At 44.8% G+C, this 19,739-nt stretch overlaps 1 protein-coding gene across 1 annotated transcript in view; it reads left to right on the plus strand.

Annotated features, from left to right (window-relative positions):
- GRXCR1 (glutaredoxin and cysteine rich domain containing 1) overlaps window positions 1-19,739 on the plus strand; it is a 115,400-nt gene that overhangs the window by 55,926 nt on the left and 39,735 nt on the right. Inside the window, exon 2 of the mRNA XM_077846626.1 lies at window positions 9,982-10,224. Within this exon, the coding sequence (XP_077702752.1) occupies window positions 9,982-10,224 (243 nt within the window). The remainder of the gene's footprint in view (window positions 1-9,981; window positions 10,225-19,739) is intronic.

The following is a 19,739-nucleotide window of genomic DNA, read 5'->3' on the forward strand; positions in this document are numbered from 1 at the left end:
TTCTCTCGTGGCAACTTGGAGAAAGTTCTACTCAGAAGTAATTGCATTGAAGGTCTTAGAAGAACGATGTGTTTCACGCCTACCTTGCTGGAATTGCTTTATTTTGCGTTTATAAAGCAAGCTGACAGGCACAATGAGGAAGAAGTAGCTCAATAACTGGAGGCTTGGGTCTATTCTTGACATTGCCACACCTTTGTTCAGTTGGACTAGAAGATCCCCAGTTTCCTTATTAGGATTGTGTAACTTGAAGTCTCTTTATTCCTATAGCTATGATCTGGTACCTTAATATCTGTCTGTCTATGGCGGGCAAAGTCATGGAATCTGCCCCCAGCCCCGCCAAAGGGGTCTCTGTCCCAATTCCCGGAAACTGTAAGTTACCTTATAGAAAAAAGGACTTTGAGGATGTGATTAAGTTAGAGATCTTGAGGTGGAAAGATTATCCTGGATTATTGGACGGGCCCAATGCCATCACATGGTCTTTATAACAGAGAGGCCCAAAGATGAGAGTCAGAGGGAGGAGATGTGGCAATGGATGGAGGAAGGGACCAGGATCTAAGGAATGCAGGTGACCCCTAGAAGCTGGAAAAGGGAAGCTAAGGGGTTTCCTCTGGAGCCTTAGTGGGGAGCATATTCATTGCCGACACCGTGATTTATTCCCAGTCCCATTTGGTGCTTCTGACTTTCAGAATAGCAAGGCAATGCAGGTTTACTGTTTCAAGGAGTTTGGTATTTGCTAATACCAAATTATTAATTTAATAATTTTAATTAATTAATTAATTTAATTAAATTACATTTAATTCCCTAATTCCCTAGGGAACTAGTACACGATGGATCTAAATCTATCTATCTATCTATCTACACATGAAACTTTAGGAGTCATATATTCTGTATCTGTCCCTCTAATTTCTTGTTTTCTACCAGATAAGATGGGGTATAGACACATCTAGACAGAGTCAGTGCATGACCAATAGGATCATATAAAGACTTGAGTTCTAGGAGTCACTCAGATCAAATCCTGGCGCCATCATTTGCTAGTTGTCTGACTTTGGGCTTGTCGCATACTTCTCTGTGCCTCAGTTTCCTCCCCCGAAGATTTGGGATAATAGAGTGCCTATGTTCCTTATAGAATTGAAGGACTCGGTGCTCATAAAATACAGATATCAGCTTCACCCGGCAACTTCCGAGCTTGCGGTAAGTGCTCTCCAGCAGTCTCTCTCCTGCATGCAGTGTTGGAATCCGGAGAAGAGCATGTGTAGGTGAGGTTGGAATCGTGACAACCAGACTCGTCACGCGGACTTAAGAGTTAAACCCGGAAACCAGAGCAAGAGTCAGGAGTAAGGATTTGCCCGAGGCTGGGTCCCATTTTCGGTACTTCTGAGTTTTCACTGCCTTTGTTGCACGTGGTTCTCAGTCTATTCTGGGAATTCCACAGAGGCCAGGATCACGTCTTTTTGTCACACGTGTATGTATGAAACCATCAGGCTGCGAAAGTTGCAGGTATTTCAACCTCTAAAGTAGATTCTTATCACATTGAAACCCACTAAAAGAGGTTGACATCACTAGCTGATTATTCAGGCAATTTCTTTGATGGAGAGAATTGAGGAAGAGTTTAATCTTATATCGTGTAGTTTTTATCCATGATTCGTATATATTTGGGAGAACGGAAGGGAAAGGGCATCTGTATCTTTTAAGAAAGAGCTCCGGGATTTTATGATGTAAGAAGGTGAAAGGCGTGAGGAAAATGGTCAGGGCATGACTATGGAACCAGTTATAACTCTGATCTTCTTGTTCAACATTTTAATTCCTTTTCTTCTGGTTTTGGAACCTTAATTTTTCATCGGATAAGAGAGAAGGTATGTTTCTTCAATGTCTCCTTTTGCAGGATGTTCCTAATCCACTTGCTGCCTGGCTTTTCACTGTTGTAGGCACATCACGGTGGGAATGGATGCTCCCGACCGTGATGATGATCCAGACACTCGTCTTGACGTTAGTATTATCCTCCGAGTTGAGCGGAATAGCAAATGCCGATGAATCCTATTTGCGGCGCTGTCTATAGAAACCAAAATATTCCTATTGGGGGAGACGCTTTTGTTTGTTGGTAGGAAGGTGGTTTCCGTTAGAGGCCACTCCCTCTTCTCCCAGCTGCTGACCAGGCAGTGATGAGCGCTGCTGTTCTGAAAGTATCATAATTTACGGTGTGTCTCCAGGCGTATTTTACGCATGACCCTACAACTCCTTTGTGAGCCGCGTTACAGTCATTCCCATCTTAGAGAAGAGAAAACCTAGTTCCAGAAAAGTAAACTGGTTTCCCCAAGTTCCTACAGCTGCTCCAAGCATGGGCTTCAGATGAGTTTTCTTTACATGTTGCTTCTTTATCTGTGGCTTCCCCCCAAAAGTTGACTCAAGTAAGTAAACCGTGAGCCTCAGTTTCCCTCCATTTAAGGTGTGTGTACAGACTCAGGAGACTAGATGCAGCATCACAGACTCAGATCAGAAGGGGAAATGCAGCAATCTTAATGCAAGAAATTGTTTAGATGGGAGGGAATGGTTATTAGGTGTGGCTTCAAGAGACATGTGTCCCTAAGGGGGGGGGGGGGTAGCTGCCACCAAGCTTCAGTCACTGTTTTTGCCCAGAAATGCAACAGAACCAGTGTTGTCAGATTCTGTTGTTTCAAGAACAGACAAAACCCCAGATTTTCAAGGGAAATCTCCCTGTGCGTGATGAGGGCTATGTCGGCAGAGCTATGGCCTTTTTTTCTGAGGTCTCTACGGTGGGAGCGTGGGGCGCCTTCGTTTTCATTAACTCAGATGGGCTGTAAAATCAACATTGCTTCCGTTTAACTTTTTGGAAAAATCTTTGTTGTTTGTGTGGTATGGAGAATTCATCAGGTTCATTGACTTTTCAATTAATGTCTGGGCCAACTCAATAATTGATTTGGACAAATAGATAATCCCTAAGGTAGCACTGGAAATTCCATTTATTTACATGATCTTAGAGTATTAAAAACCCAGAAAACACTTTCTCCACAAATCCTTGCGTGCAACGACTGTGCTCACGCATTTCTTTTCATGCCCCCCCGCGGAGTGCTGGAAGTTAGAAAAGGAGAAATTGTATGGCACCTGAGATATGTGCTCCACTTTGTTGTTTCCACTCTTAGAATGGATGGCGCATCCAAACAAGTATAAATGGTGATCTAAGTCATCGAAGAGACTTATTGTTTGGTCGCTGTGTAATTATGAGGTTTAACTTGGCCATCGGAGCTTACGAGGCTGATGGCTTGTGTAGATTTGGACCTGGCGGTCTTATAGGATGGGTGAGCAAAATGCCCTCCACCAGCCAAAGGAGGCATGAGACTGGAGAAAAAGCCTCATCAGTCCAACTTGATAAGAAAAGGTTTTTTAAGGGGCCTACGGACAGAAGTCTTGGGCTGCTGCGAGAGTAGATCTCCACAAGCCCACATCCCATAAAAACCTGCTTTTGTAGCCGCAGGCTGGGAGTAATGGGGGGCAGTGGGGGGGACCACTGGGGGAAGTCTGAGGATAGTCGTGGGTCACAGTCCTAGCTCCAGGACAGATCGAGGACAGCGTGCCTCTAGGGTATACTGTAGGGTCATTGTGCGGCTACACAGAGGAAGAATGTGGCGGGAGGGAGCTGTGCTCAAGAAGGCTCAGGTCACTGAGGGGTCGTCTGGGTCCCACAGTTGGCCCTAAGGACAGGACGTAGGGCTGCTGCTAGTGGGTGTCAGCAGCGTTTTATGGTAATGCTGATACCGATAATCAACAGGCGCCATGTAGCGAGTGTTCACTATGCAACGGGCTTCCCGCCAGGTAGGGTTTCTATTCATGAAATCATAGAGTCTCCCCACTAACCCTCATGCAGGAGGTGTGAGAGTCCCTATATTACAGATCAGAAAACTGAAATTTAAAGAGATTAAATGACCAGTCCAAGATTATCTGGTTATTAGGTGGCAGATTCAAACCAAGTTCTTATTCAATGTGTGGGAAAGAGGCCAGGAGGTATTTACTGAGCATCTGCTATGTGCCGGGTCGTGTTTTAGGTGCTTGGTCCTAATGAGCAAAACGAAGTTCCCGCTTTTGTTGGGGTCATATTTTTATTTAAGGGGGGAATAGGCGATAAACCAACAGCCAAACACAGTGCAGCATCTAGCTGTACGAGGTAGTCCGAGGAAAGAGCTGGCTATGGAGATGGGGCCCATTTGGGGTGGGGGGACGTGGAGCCTGCGGTAGGATGGATGGATGGAAGCAGAGGGATGAGTAATGGAATTTCCAGGCCGTCCGTGTGACCCCGTGGTCCACCCCCCACTCCACTCTGGAACTGCGTGGCCCACCCGTGGTGGATTTAAGAGGGTTACCTGGTGTCTTCCCACGGCAGTGACTTAGGAGGCAGGCCCGGGTGAAAATTCTGGTTCCACTCCCTTTCCTCTGAGGTGTTGGGGCACCTCCAGTTCCTTCCAAGCTTTAGTTTCTTTACCTGAAAAATGTAGGTTATAAACCTCATATCACGAGAAACGAACGTCGCGCAGGTAAAGCCCCAGGAGCTACATATGTGCACAGGCATCAGGCAATGGCTACTAGGTAGGACACTTATTTTTAGAGTCTGTGTCTTAGGAGAGGGACGGGGACAGGGACACAGGGATGCCAAACCGCGTGCCCTTCGCAAGGCCCCACCGCCCGGCTCCGCGGCCCGAGCCCGGCCCTGACCAGGCCTCTGCTCCCAGGTACCTTCGACGGCCGTGCGGCTCGGGGCTGACGGCTGCACCTCTCGGGTTCCAGCTAGAGGAGAAAAGATCTCTGCGTCCTTCCCGTCTCAAAGGGATCTCCTCCGGGAGTCTAAACCTCACGTGGGGGCCTGGCTGAGTAAAGACGCAAACCTCCGAGTCACAAACCTGCAGGCCTCGGTGTTTGGGCCACAGACTCCCCGGGGGCCGGTGCAGCAGGCACAGCGCAGAGCCCTGCATCGGGGTCGGGTTCTCTGGATGGCTTGCTCTGACCTGGGTCACCGTGTTTAGGACACTCGCCTGCCGAGCCTGGTTTCTCGATGTGTAAGTGAAGCAGGACGCCCTGTGGGGCAGAGTGGGGGTGACGGGAAGGGAAAGGCGCCGGCACTGCAGCGGCCTTCCTACAAGGTCACTTTTCTATTTTGTGTTTTATTTCTGTTTAAGGCCTGAATTCCTGGGGGTGCCTGGAGGCCCCTCTTCCAGCAGGTGTCTCCCACCAGCATGACCCGGCAGGCCTGGGCCCAGGGGAGAGGTCCCCTGCAGGCCACAGCCTTGAGCTGTGTGCTCCTGCCCGCCTTTACCCTGCAGGCCACAGCCCCAGGACCTCCATGTGCTCCCACCCCCCTTCCCCTGCAGGTCACAGCCCCAGGACCTCCATGTGCTCCCGCCCCCCTTCTCCTGCAGGCCACAGCCCCAGGACCTCCATGTGCTCCCACCCCCCCTTCCGCTGCAGGTCACAGCCCCAGGACCTCCATGTGCTCTCCACTTGCCCTTCCCCTGCAGGCCGCAGCCCCAGGACTTCCATGTGCTCCCCGCGCCCCCTTCCCCTGCAGGTCACAGCCCCAGGACCTCCATGTGCTCTCCACTTGCCCTTCCCCTGCAGGCCACAGCCCCAGGACCTCCATGTGCTCCCACCCCCCCTTCCCCTGCAGGTCACAGCCCCAGGACCTCCATGTGCTCTCCACTTGCCCTTCCCCTGCAGGCCACAGCCCCAGGACCTCCATGTGCTCCCGTACCCCCCTCCCCTGCGGGCTGCAGCCCCGGAGCTGTGTGCTCCCGGCTGATCCCCCACACACAGAGCGGCCCCCCTCCTCGGCTTGAACCCGTGTCCATGGGGTGAGCTGCAGCAGGCCACCCCGCCTGGGCCCCCGATGACCGGGGGTCAGCACCTGTCCGCAGCCCCTGCAGGACAGATGCGGGCTGCAGTTGCTCGGGCTGCTCCGGTCTCTGGGTCCTTGCTGGCGGTGGGCTCAGCCTTCGGGGCCCGGAGAGGTGGGGAGGCCCCCCCTTAGCATAGGGGGGCTCGTACAAACCCACGGCCTGCGGCCCCAAGGGCTGCCCGCCAGGTCACCAGACCCACACCTCTCCAGCCCCATGGTAACCCCGGCAGGGACCAGAAGGACCACGAAACACTGAGGGGCTATTTTTAGATTTCTGGTCGGATGCTTTGAACAGATCTGTCGAGGGAAAGGAAATGAAATGCATGGAGAAAAGGATTTTTTTTCCCCCAAAGAATATCATCTAAATTCGTATTACCAAACTGGGAAAGACCTTGAGGCCTCCTTCAGCCTGCTACCTCTAGGCAGGTCTACTTCTAAGTCATACCAAGAGGTCGTTCAATAAGGTCTTTTTTTTTAGAACAGTTCACTGGCTTGGCAGCCCTGAGGGAGTCACTCATTTAGACCATGCTGATAATGACACTCCTGAGGCTTGTGCAGTGCACATCCTATGCAACTATCTGCACTGGTCCTACTTCACTTACTTTTTAAAAAATTTAAATTCCGCCCTTCTTCCTTAAAAACCTTCAGGAATTTCCCATTGCGCTGAAGTTAAAGCTCCTTAAAGTGGTTATCCAGACGCAGTGTACAGCGTGGCATCTCCCCCGCGCACCTGTCCAGATTCATTTAGTGCTACCCTAGTTCTCTTTCTCTGTGTTTTTATTTATTTATTTATTTATTTATTTATTTATTTATTTATTTATTTAAAGATTTTATTTATTTATTCATGATAGACACAGAGAGAGAAGCAGAGACACAGGCAGAGGGAGAAGCAGGCTCCATGCAGGGAGCCCGATGCGGGACTCGATCTCGGGACCCCAGGATCACACCCTCGGCCAAAGGCAGGTGCTAAACTGCTGAGCCACCCAGGGATCCCTTTCTCTGTGTTTTAGCAAAAGACCCTCAATCAGAGACTCAAACGTGCCATCTTCCTCCATCTCGAGATGTGTGCACTTGCCTGTAATACTTCTCCCCACGGTCTTTTACCTAATTAATTTCCCCAACCCTTTCTTGGTGACATATCGGAAATATCAGAAAACACTTTCTCGACCTTTGAAACAAGAAAAGGAACACACTCCAAGAGCCTCCCGTAACGACTTGTGCACTTTCTTTCCAGCTCTTAACTGTTTGTGAATCTAAATTTTTTTATGTGATTTTTTTTTTTTTTTGAACTATGAGCTTCAGGTTGTGAGCGAATGATACTGCTTGCTCGCCCTTGTGTATCTGGGACCTGGCGCCAGGGTTAGCAAACATAGATGATTCTAGTAACTGAATGAATGACTGGCAGTTATTTTAAAGGGACACAATCCCGGTTTCTCTGTCATGTCAAGCTGTCAACGGGATTGCACGGGGGGGCGCCTTACAATGTGATGTGCATCCAAAGTCCCCGGAGAACTTGTTAAAAATGCAGATTCTGATTCAGTCGCTCTAGGGCGAAGTCTGTCATTCTGCATTTCTAACACATACCTAAGTAGCGCTGGGGCTTGGCTGTAGATTGGAATCCCTTCAGAAACTTAGAAAAAAAAAAGCCACAATTCTGAGATTTCACCCGTGGTGATTCTGGCTTAATTGTTCCGGACGTGGCTTGGGGTTGGGGGGATTTTTGAAAACTCCCCAGGTTAAAACCAAAACAACCAAAAAACTTCTCAGTGTCCTTCTAGTATCCGACACTCTTGGAGATCCACTCCTTCCAGGCGACGCTCAGCCTTAAGGGGAGGGAAAGGGATAGTTTTGTTACTCTTTGCATTAAACGGCGCCCACCACGGCTACCTGAGAGCCGCCCACTATCATTTTTACTATTATTTTTACATGTTTCAGAAACATAGTGCAGAGTGATTCCTGGCATTTGTTGCGCGCAAGGAGAGGATCCGTAGGGGTTGGCTAACGGGCCTTAGGCTTTCCACCTCTGCTCCTGGGGGACGTTGATGCCTTATCAAATATTTTAAAACATTATTTCCACTGATTTTTTTGTTTGTTTGTTTGTGTTTTTAATCTGAAAAGCCCCCCCCCCCCCCCGTGCCAAGTGGGATCTTTCGCACCGGCCGCGAGGGCAGCATACAAGGCGAGCCCGACGCTAGCTGTGGGCGCCACCTCCGTTACTCAGTCTCCTCAGCAAATCCATGGGGGGAGGGGGTTGCATTTTACAGATGACAAAACTGAGGCTTACGAGTTCACTGGCTTCCCTGACACACGCAGACGGCCAGCGGCACAGTCCAGGTGGACCTGAGGCTCCCTCTGCCCAGCGTTCGGTAGCAGGGTCTTGGCCAAACTTGTCCTTCAAACATATCGGCCCGCGTGGTCTCAACACATTTTTAACAAGGTACGGCCATTTAGAAAAGGAAATTTCCCATAAACATCCAATTTCAATCTTATATTTAGAATAATTATGTCTATGAAAAGTAAAATAAAAAAAATGAAATAATTGCGTCCGTCAATGCCGAGTAACACGCCTGCCGGCCTGAAGCTCAGTGACATTTTTCGCTTTCAGAGGACTCCCTACCTCTCACCGGTATCTCTTTTACTCCTGGCCTGGCCCTACATTTATGGCACCTATTTGGCCCCTCCAGGTCGCTGGGTTTTCAACTCAGCCTCTGAACCCTATTGAGGGAAGGAATATATTTTATCATCAGGAAAAAGAAAAATGAGCTTTTTCTTAGTGAGATGGAGATGCTGGCACTGCCACCTTTATGACTTAGGGCTTTTAGGACTCTGTAGCTCTGCATCTGATGGGCTGATTTCTTTGAATACAGAGCAGTAGAGCTTAGTATCCTACCTTCCGAGATCCTACCTTCCGAGTCTAGTATTTCGCTCTCCGGGGTGGTTTCCAGTCAACGTTTTGACTTCAAAGGGGTTTGTAAGTTGGGTGGTTGTGTGGCAACAACCGTAGCCCCAGAGAAACTCCTGTGTCCCTTGGCCTCATGGCATCTTGTATTCCACTCAGTTTCCTTCGAGGAAGAGTGTGATGGGGAAGACGAGGAGCTTCCCTGATGGGCAGGTTGTCCCAGGAGTGTGGCCGCCGACTTCCGACGTAGCAGGACCTAGAGAGAGCAAGACTCACCCGAGGAGACCTCTCCTTGCTTTAGAGAGGTGCTTGCCTCTGGTGCAGGGAGCCTGTCTCCTTGCTTCCTTTCCAGGCCTGGCTCCGGCCCCACTGCCCGCTATGGTGCTGGTGTCTCTGCATCCCCGCGAGTCATTCAGTCTTTGCGGAGCCTCCTCATGGAAGGTTGGAGCCCGGTCACTCCACAGGCTGCGTGCACGTCCGCTGTGCTGCTGAGGCCTCACAACAGTCCTCTGATACACGCCGTGTTATTCCCGGGCAGTTGTGGCCCGTGGACAAGGAGAAGGATTTTCAAATGGTTAAATGCAAACTGTGACTGTTGTGTCACATATTTTATTTGGGTTTATGAGGCCTATTTAGTAATGGAACAATGTGTACAAAACATGGGAAAGATAATCCAGCCGCTCTGTATTGTACCATATGGTATGCCACGTGAGATGTCATTGATTTTAAGATATGCCATTATTATTATTACTTTTTTTTTAGATTTTATTTATTTATTCATGAGAGACACATAGACAGGCAGAGAGAGAAGCAGGCTCCCTGCAGGGAGCCCAATGCAGGACTCAATCCCAAGACCCCAGGGTCACACCCTGGGCCGAGGGCAGATGCTCAACCACTGAGCCCTCCAGGAGCCCCCAGATATGCCATTATTTGATATGCCACTGAGAACAGAAAAAACACTGTCAAGTAAATTATGTCATTTAAATCACGTTGACTGTTATCCCCTTCTCAAGGACAGATTTTTCTGACATAAAACAGGTCTTAGAACTGACAAATACGGCTCTTTAACTTTTATTGTATGCCTCTAATGTAGAAGACACTTACTAAAATGTTAATTGTCTCTCAGATGATAAGACGTAAGAAAGCAACTGCAAATGTTTACACTACAATCTTCTTCCTTCAGCAACCATCAGCTGACCTAGAATTTGACCGTGTGGTGATTTATACCACTTGCCTTCGTGTGGTACGGACAACCTTCGAAAGATGCGAACTGGTTAGAAAGATCTTCCAGAACCATCGAGTAAAATTTGAGGAGAAAAACATAGCTCTGAATGGTGACTATGGAAAAGAGTTAGATGAGCGGTGCCGGCGTGTCTCGGAAGCCCCTTCCCTCCCCGTTGTGTTCATCGATGGCCATTACCTTGGGGTAAGTACTCTACTAAGGAAAATCTCCTTTTTATTGAACCCGACCAGTGCTGTTAGAAATCTATAAGCCTATGACGAGGCCAATTGCAATATAATTCCCAGGACATTTGCTATTTTTTGGAGTTCAAAGCAAAGGGATGGAAGCACTTATTTCTAGCCCAAATGATGTGTTGCTAACAGCGTTCATCCTCACAGAAGCATGGTGAGATAAAATCAGCATGAAATTGCCTTTTTTAATAGAAAGACATTTTTCACATGTTCAGTTGACTTGAGCTTCACATTATGAAGTTTGATGTGAGAAATAAAAACTATTTTTTAGTGCACACGAGAAAAATGGAATATTTATAAGATACGCATTTGTGAATTCTCTTACGCCCGTCATCCAACACTCAGCTTCCTACCTAAGGAAACCAAGGTGGCGGTCCCAAGGCAAAATCAATAAGAAATGGGGCCCAGAGCCAGAATTTTAACTGCTTGTTGTTTAAAATTATTCTAGATTTTTGTAATTTGGTAGTGTGAGGCCCAAATCCAGGCCTGTGTAAGCAGGGGAAGCTCCCAGAGCAGCGAGGAAACAGGACTGCCTCATTTCTCTTTGAATAATACTGTTGGCAGAATGAACCCCCATTGATCTCCCAACACACTCAGTGGCTACGAAGCCCTAGAAGAGGGCCCTGGAGGACGCACTTGAGGAAGGGTGAGCACACAGAGCCCAGGGACGCTGGTGTTCGAGGGGGCAAGGCCAGCTCCCCCAGGTCACTTATCAGAGAACAAAGAGCTGCCTCTCAAATGGCAGATGGGTATTTGGATCTTGGCTTTGTTTTGCATTTGGTCTTGACTTGCAGCTTTCGGGGGAGGCCAGAAAACGATCCAGAGCAGGACGTGCTCCCGTTGTGTTAGAGGGCGACTGTTCTGCTCTCCTGAGTGGAGCCATCGCTGTTAGAGGCAGCCTGTCATCGGAGGGAGAGATAGAGACACAGAGGCCAGGACCACTGGTGATGCCTTCTGCAGCCTCCCTTTGAGCTTGAGCTGGACACAGACTATGTTCTGAAGCCGACGGATTTTGATGTGAAGCTTCGAGCCTCTTTTATTATATATCCGCAGGTACCCCCAGGTCCCAGAAAGCTACAACAGTGGCAGTGGTGATGATGACAGACTCATTATGATAGTAGCAATAACGTCATGCGCTCCGCTTTACACCCTCATGTCCTCGAGTCCCCAGGACGGCCTTAGGGAGCAGCTCTCTGCTCCACCGGTCAGGAGGCAAGGCAGCCTTGTTCCTCGTTCCCACTCTGATACTTGCGTGGGATCCTGGGCAAACTCATAAATCACTCTGTGCCTTGGTTCTCTCGTTTGCGAAAGGAGCGCGATAATAGCGCTACTTCCACAGGCTGATTGTGAGGACTTCACCACATATACCATATAGAGAAGTGCTCCATTCCTGTGCCTGGAACAAAGTGGGTCTTTAATGAACAGTAACAACTGTTCTCTTTGTTTCGCCAAAGACAACATGAATCACTTTGTTCCAGGTCGCGTTAGCTGTCAAGTGATGGGCCTGGGATTCAAAGCTGGTTCTGTCCCACCCCCCGGATCTCCACTCTTTGTCATCATCTCAGAGAAAGGGATCTCAGATACGTTGCTGATATGGTCTTAAAATCTGAGGCATGGTTGGGCGTAGAGTGCTCATAGACGTTCGGGTCCATGAGTGATGCTGTGTTGTCCTCTCACATTCTTTCCTTCTCTCCCTGGGACATTTCTTCCACCAGGAAAGGATCTGATAAACTCACCTGCACCGGGGACAAATCACTGATAAGGGCTGTGCTCATTTGCCCTTGAACTCCGGAAGAATTCTTCTGATGATATAAGATAGTTCCCATCATGGAATTCTAATCTCTGTGAAACTGCCCAACCAAATGTAGTGGGTGACGAGGGGGTAATGTGTTTGGGCCTTAGCTGATACACGGCTTCTGACCACACTTCCCTTCTTTCTGCTTCAAGACAGTCTAACAGGCAGTAGTGATATTTTTCTTCCCGTCTGATGGATAGAGGGAGAGCGCCACAGACTGGGAGGTGGGGTGCGGATTCATTCTTCTTGTCTCCATGATTACTTTTTTAGCACACCTTGGCCTAGAGAAGGAAGGACCACACAGGTGCTACCGTGTGGCTTCTGCAATTTGAAGCTAATGCCTCAAATCTGGGAAAGAGACCAGAGATGGAGATTTTTCTTTTTCTCTTTTTTTTTTTTTCCTTGTGAAAGGAGAATTGCTTCTAAATCTATAATGTGAAATGGAGGTAAACACTCCTGACAACGACGTCTACAACAATTTCCCCCCCTACTACAGAAGTGCTTTTCTTTACATCCCCGTGTAGGGTTGTAAAGGGTTAGAATACATCGCTGGAATCACAGAGCCTTTCCCCTGCAGTATCCATTCATCTGAAATGGAAGGATGCCCTCTGCTGGGTTTTGGCACATGTTGAAGCATAATTTTTAGGAAGGAACAGAAGCTGGTGATGTTGGTAATTTCCTTAACATCTGTGGTGTTTTAAACAGTCCCATTTGATTTAGTTTAAATTCAGATGAGTGAGAAAAATCAAGATGTGCACATCACCTGGTGCGATACAACTTTTTTTTTTTTTAAGGAGGGAGAGAGAGAGAGAGTTAGAGAGGGCCAGAGAACGAGGTAGATAGGGATGGAAACGGGCCTCCGGAGACAGTGACACAGAATGGGGAGAGCACGAGACCATTTTGCAGCTTGCTTATTTCCTGCCATCATTGCTGCCAGCCTCAAGGACAGATGGTACCAAAGGAATTCAGTTATCTTCACTGAGGGCAACCCTCAGAGGGTTGGAGGGTGGGGAAGCAAGTTCAACGTGATGCTCGCTCAGAGCAGTTGTCCCGTTGTTTTGGCATCCGTGGATCTTTACACAAAAAGATTGCGTTCCAACAGTTCGAACATAAATTATCTTAGAAATTCTGGTAGGAAATAGGTTAGAAGTACTGTCTTGATTCTGGACCAACTATAAAAATTCACAGTAGATAGAAACCCATAAAACCCACATTGGAACTGAGCTAAAAAACAAAAAACAAAAAACAAAAACAAAAAGCAGAAACAAAAAAACCCACATAGAATAAATCAGTGTGGGGACTCTGGTGATGGAGAGAAATAGAAGGGATGTGGATCCAGACAGATTTTTTTTTTAGATTTTATTTATTTATTCATGAGACACACACACAGAGAGGCAGAGACATAGGCAGAGGGAGAAGCAGGCTCCATGCAGGAAGCCCAATGTGGGACTCGATCCCAGGACCCCAAGATCACACCCTGGGTTGAAGGCAGGCGCCCAATCACTGAGCCACCCAGGGATTCCCCAGACAGATGTTTTAAACTAGCTGAGGCTGAGCTGTGACTGCTTGAGAATTCCATATCCTTTGAAATTGTTGATTTTTTCCCCCCAGTTTAAGAATGAAAGAATTGTGATTGAGCCCAGGTAGTTTATACCCTAGAAATATAGACTCTGAGCATGTTTTTAGGGACAACTTGCAAAACTTTCTGCAGAAATGGGCCATCCTGGAAGCCCCTGCCGCAATCAGGAAGTGGCTGGCTCTAGAAATGCTGTCTCTGAGCCTCTATGGCAAAACCGATGACTTGTTCTCTGTCCCTTCTTTTACGTGATTCTGTTCCTAAGAAAAGTCTCGGGTGAATGTATCTGTGATCACTGAATCCGTCACACGTGAAAACAAGGAGGCAAAATGGGAATTGTGGTCTATAGCTTTCTAGCCTCTACAGCACAGGAAGCCGACCTAGAAGGTGATTGCATCGGTTACTGAGTGAGCCATACTGTAGTGTTGGCCAGATACGCTGTTTTCATTTATTTTGTTTTGTTGTAAACAGATTACTGAGGTACAATTTACATATCATAAACTGTATCCATATAACTTATAATTTGATGGATTTGAGCAGATATGTGCACTCGTGAACCTATTGACACATTTGAGATCAGAGCTTTTCCATATATACCTCGTGCCATTTGGCCATCTGTCTCTTCCTCCAACCCCAGGTCCCCGGTGACCATTGATCTTTCTGTCAATATAGTTTTCTATTCTTCTAATTAATGCCTTTGTCTGATTTTGGTGTCAGGGTGACCATGACCTCATGAAGTGGGTTTGGAAGTGCTCTACCTTCTGCAATTTCAATTTCTCATTCTCTTTATTGCTTGGTATAGAACATGAAATCATTTGACATCATGTTCCTTTTATGTGAAGAACTTGCAACTGTTGTCATGTGGTCTGCTGCAGATGAGTTCTTGCAGCATTTTTGCATCTGAAGTTTTTATCTCACCTTTGTCTTTTACAAGACATTTTTGCTGGGTATAGAATTCTAGTTTCAAAAGTTTTTTTTTTTTTTAACTTTCTTTTCAGAGCTTAAGAGATTTGCTCCTTTGTCTTCCCATCTGCATTACTTCTGATAAACCATATGCTGTCATCCTTACCTTTTTCCTCCATATGTGTGTCTTCTCCATCCCCTTGCTGCTCTTAAGATTTTTCTTTTTATCACTGGATTTGAGAAACTGGATTATGATGTACTTTGGTATAAATGTTTCTTTTGATTAGAGTTCATTGAGATTCTTGGATCTGCATTTTTAAAATTTAAAGAAAGGGCAGCCCTGGTGGCCCAGTGGTTTAGCGCCCCTTCAGCCCAGGGTGTGATCCTGGAGACCCGGGATCGAGTCCCACATCGGGCTCCCTGCATATGGAGTCTCTCTCTCTGTCTCTCTCTCTCTCTCTCTCCCTCCCTCTCTCTCTCTGTGTCTGTCATGAATAAATAAATAAAATCTTTAAAAAAAACTTAGAAAAATCAAATTTGGAAAATATTTAACCATTGTTTTTTAAAACATGATATAGGTTTCCTCTTCTTTCTTTCTTTTCAGAGACTTTACTTATCTGCATATTGGGCTGCTTGAAGTTGTTCCATAGCTCACTTCATTTCATCTTGGATAGTTTCTCTTGCTTTGCCTCCTAGATCCCTAATCTTTTCTTGTAAAATGTCTAATCTTTTGTTAATCCTATCCCATTTATTTTTAATTTCAGACATTGTAATTTTATCTTTAGACATTTATTTTTTTTTAAATATATATTCCATGTCTCTACTTAACATGTTCTTTATTTCATCTAGCCTTTTTAACATATGGGATGTAGGTATAATAACTTGTTTTAATCTCCTTGTCTAACAATTCTAATATCTGTGTCAATTCTCAGTTGGTTTCAATTGATTGATTTTTCTCCTCATCCTGAGTCATATTTTCTACTTCTTTCTCTGGTCATTTTTTATTGGATTTTGCATATTATGGAATTTGATCTGGTTGAGTTCAAGTATTCTTTTTTGGGACATTTTTTGTATACCTATATATATTCTTAAAGTTTTCACTGGGATGCAATTACTTGGAAAAAGTTTGCTCTTTGGTGTTTTGTTTTTAAGAGTTTCTAGACAAAGCCAGAGTGGTGTTTAGTCCAAAGCTAATTATTCCCCAGTGTGGAGGCATAATATTGTGGGATATTTATCTAATGCCTCATTGATCATAAAGTTTCCCAGTCTGGCTGATGTGGAACAGGCACCCTCCTCAGCCCTATCCCTAGGTACTGTCCCTTTTAATCTTCTCAGGTTCTTTTGCTGGCCACCAGTTGTTTCCTTACATGCATGTGCTGATCAGTACTCTGTGGGATACAAGCTGGGCTCTCTGCACATCTCTAAGAGTTCTCCATGAAACTCTTTACTTTCTAGTACTTTGTCTATAAACTCTAGCCATCTTAGTCCTCTGGGTTTTTAAGTTTATTTCCTCAAACCAAGGTGTTTGGATTTCCCTTCAGAGGAAAGCCCCTCAGAGATCATAGTTCATTGTTGCCTAATGTCCAATATCATGCAAACGACCCTATTGAAAGTCATTGTTTATCAAAATGAATCAGCATTTGGTCCACTTTTAGGCAATATAACAAAGCAAAGTGGGATTTTCAGGCTGGTTGTCTATGGTAGTTGTGAATTACATTCTTTTCTGAATGGCAGTGATTCTTTCTACACATAAAATAATCCCTAAGCAAAGAACAGCAACAAACTCTGAAGCCTTACAAATTGGGAGTTTTATTTTCTTTTTTCTCTCACATAAAAACTGTATAGGAAGATGCTCCATATGGGGCATAAAGTTCATGGTTTCACCTTGGGCCTTTTTCTGTTTTGATAATAGTATTGCTATTATTCTTAGCACATATTTTCTATCTTTGAGGTGTCCCAAAAGTTCAAGGTGGTTGTTGAAACTCTTGACATCATACCTGCATTCCAGGCAAAAAGAATATGAGCAGGAAAAGAGGAAAGAGAAGTGCATTCTGTCTAACAGAGCTCCCTTCTAAAGAGCTCTTCCAGAAATCCCATCGAACCTTCGTTTGCATTTTATGGTTCACCTTTTGCTGCAAAGTAGGCGGGAATTGTGATCTTCCAGAGGGACACACTGATATGTTGAAGAAAAAAACATTAGTGGTTTTTTTTTTTTTTTTTTTTTTTAAGAAGAAAAGAGTAATCATGGCTATCAGGTCTGCCTCTCCCTCTTCCTCTGCCCCTCCCTCCACTCATGCTCTCTCTCTTGCTTACTGTTGGGCTCTCTCTCTCTCAAATAAGTAAATGAAATCTTTTTTTAAAAAAAAAACTTCTTTTTGAGTAGTTGCCTAGAATAAACTCCTCTATGCTTTGTGTTTCACACTAATTCTTTCCTTGAACTAGACAAATTCCTAGCATTTACTCTATTAATGAGAGCTACAAAGATGGTAGGAGGACTCGTGGGGAATCTTTGGTAAATTTGGTTTCTTTATGGGAGTGTGTTATGATATGAGATAATAACTAGTGTTATAAATCATCAATGCAATCAATGTAAAGTTAAATGTTTTGTTAGCTTTTGAAAACATTCCATTTTGAACCTCCTGAAAATATTTACTGTATACATATGAGAAGTGTTTTTTTTAAAGATTTTATTTATGTATTTGAGAGAGGGAGAGAGCACACAGACAGAGAGGGAAAAGCAGACTCCCTACTGAGCAGGAAGCCTGACATGGGGCTTGATCACAGGACCCTGGCATCATGACCTGAGACCAAGTCAGACACTTAACTCACTGAGCCACTCAGGTGCCCCAAGAAGTGGTTTTTAAATGTTGGAGTCATATTCTTCTTTGAAAATCTGATGAAAGTTATAGACCTTCTAATTATACATGTATACAATCTTCTTTACAGTATCAGGGCTTTCTGAGAATTTATCCCTAGGTGACTAACTTTTCATTAAAAGGAGTACTTTGGAGATGGTGTCTTCTGGAGTGTACTCCACTTCTTGGTTGTTTTTGAAGATTTTATTTAGTAATGTGACCCACTTCATCACAAGTAAGTACAATCATAGCTCATTTTGATATTGTAGTGTTTAATTATGGAATCAATGAATATAAATCTTTATTTTCTCTCTCTCTCTCTCTCTCTCTCTCTCTCTTTTTGGAAGTCATCTTTATCCATTTGTGGCCATTTTGATCATTAGCAATTTCATTAGAGGTCTAGAAGGAATGAGAATCTCTTGAACACTTGAATCTATCCCTATTGTCATGGATCTTATTTATTATAGACACAGTAAATGTTTAATCTTCAAACCTCCTTCTTCAAAGTCATGAAGGATTTGTTTCTGGTCTGTTCACTCTACTTCAGAAAGCACAGGGATGGAGAAGTCTGAAACTAAAGCCTTAAGTCAGGTTCTTGGAATTTAAATTAAGCAATATTTTCTTGTGTGATTGCTTCTTTGTCCTTCTTTTCTGAATATCTAAGAGTCATTTTTATTAGCAACAACGACAATAATGGTAAAAGCTAACTTGAATGATATACTTTGTCAAGCTTTTTGACTGCTTTTTCTCTTTCACATTGTAAAATAGTGCTGTGAATAGTACTACTCTAATCTCTCCCACCCCAAATCTTGTACCTAAACAAAAGTAAGGCTTAGGGAAGTTGAGAAGCTTTATAAATACCTTCAGATCACAAGTGACTTAGCCAGGATTCGAATATGGTGTGTCTGACTCTAGAGCTTGGGCCCTTTAAACTCAAGGCTGAGAAGTTCCTAACCCTCATCTCTATACCTTTCAGTTTCACTCTTTACCAGCATATTCACATCCTGAATTACTTCATCACTTGAAACTGCTCCACGTTCGAGATCTTGAACTTAGAAATGTCCTGCTGTGGCCATGATTTTCTGCCCTTCAGTCTATCCCCTCATCACCCCATTAAACTTGCTCTGCCATCAATGGTAATGATTATCCTTTCCCTTTTTCCACATCTCTCAGTTACAGTCACAATTTTGATTTCACTTGTTTCCCTACATTACTTTATTCAGGAATATGATAATACCTAGTCTGTTATCACCTGCTGGACTAGCTCTGTTAAGCTTCCACATTTGTCCATTCCCAGTCCTATGCAACCCCCTTCATCTATTTTTGCTCTTTTACTCCAATACAACCAAGGGTATTATTGAAGAAAAATCTCAGTTACAGCAAAGAAGTTTCCAATAAAGTTGTATTATTGGTATCATCAGCATTATCTAGGCCCATTTTCTAATATTCTTATTATTATCTTGTTGGTTTTCTATTGGAATCCACATAACCAACTGCTACAATGCTTTCTTTTTTAAAAAAATTATTTATTTATTTGAGAGAGAAAGAGAAAGAGAGAGAGAGAGAGAGAGAGAGAGAAGCAGGCTCCATGCAGGGAGCCTGATGTGGAACTCGATCCCAGGACCCCAGGATCACGCCCTGGGCCAAAGGCAGGTCCTAAACTGCTGAGCCACCCAGGGATCCTCTGCTACAATGCTTTCTAATTTCACCAAACAGAGGCCCCTTGACATCTCCTTCTCCCTCTTTATCACATCCATTATTATCTTTCTCTTTTTTTCAGGCTTCAAGTCTATTTTTAGCTCCAATCTTGTAGGTTTTTTTTTTTTATTTTTTTGCAGATATTTTACCTCAACATTAAAAAAAAACAACCCAACACAGAATGATTCCTCATTATTAATTACTTAATTCAATTCTCTGGTTTTGATTAGTGACTTCACAATTTTCCCAGTCACTAAGATTTAAAATATCAGTTTTCTTTTACTCTACCATCTTTCTCTTATTAATATCTAGTCTCTTGCCAAGATTTACATTGTATCCTAAGAGATCTTAATTTTTACATTTGGGAGTTCCTCCTGGAAAATAGGAGTGGCAAAGTACAGAGGAAACAGATATCTGGATACAAGAGTAAGTTCTTTTTCTTTTAAAAAATATTAATGTATATATTAATTTTTAATATATATATTTTATTGAAGTTCAATTTGCCAACATATAGCATAACACCCAGTGCTCATCCCATCAGGTGCCCCCCTCAGTGTCCGTCACCCAGTCACCCCCACCCCCCACCCACCTCCCCTTCCACCACCCCTTGTTCGTTTCCCAGAGTTAGGAGTCTCTCATGT

The sequence above is a fragment of the Canis aureus genome, chromosome 14 (assembly GCF_053574225.1).
Source record: "Canis aureus isolate CA01 chromosome 14, VMU_Caureus_v.1.0, whole genome shotgun sequence".
Lineage (NCBI taxonomy): Eukaryota > Metazoa > Chordata > Mammalia > Carnivora > Canidae > Canis > Canis aureus.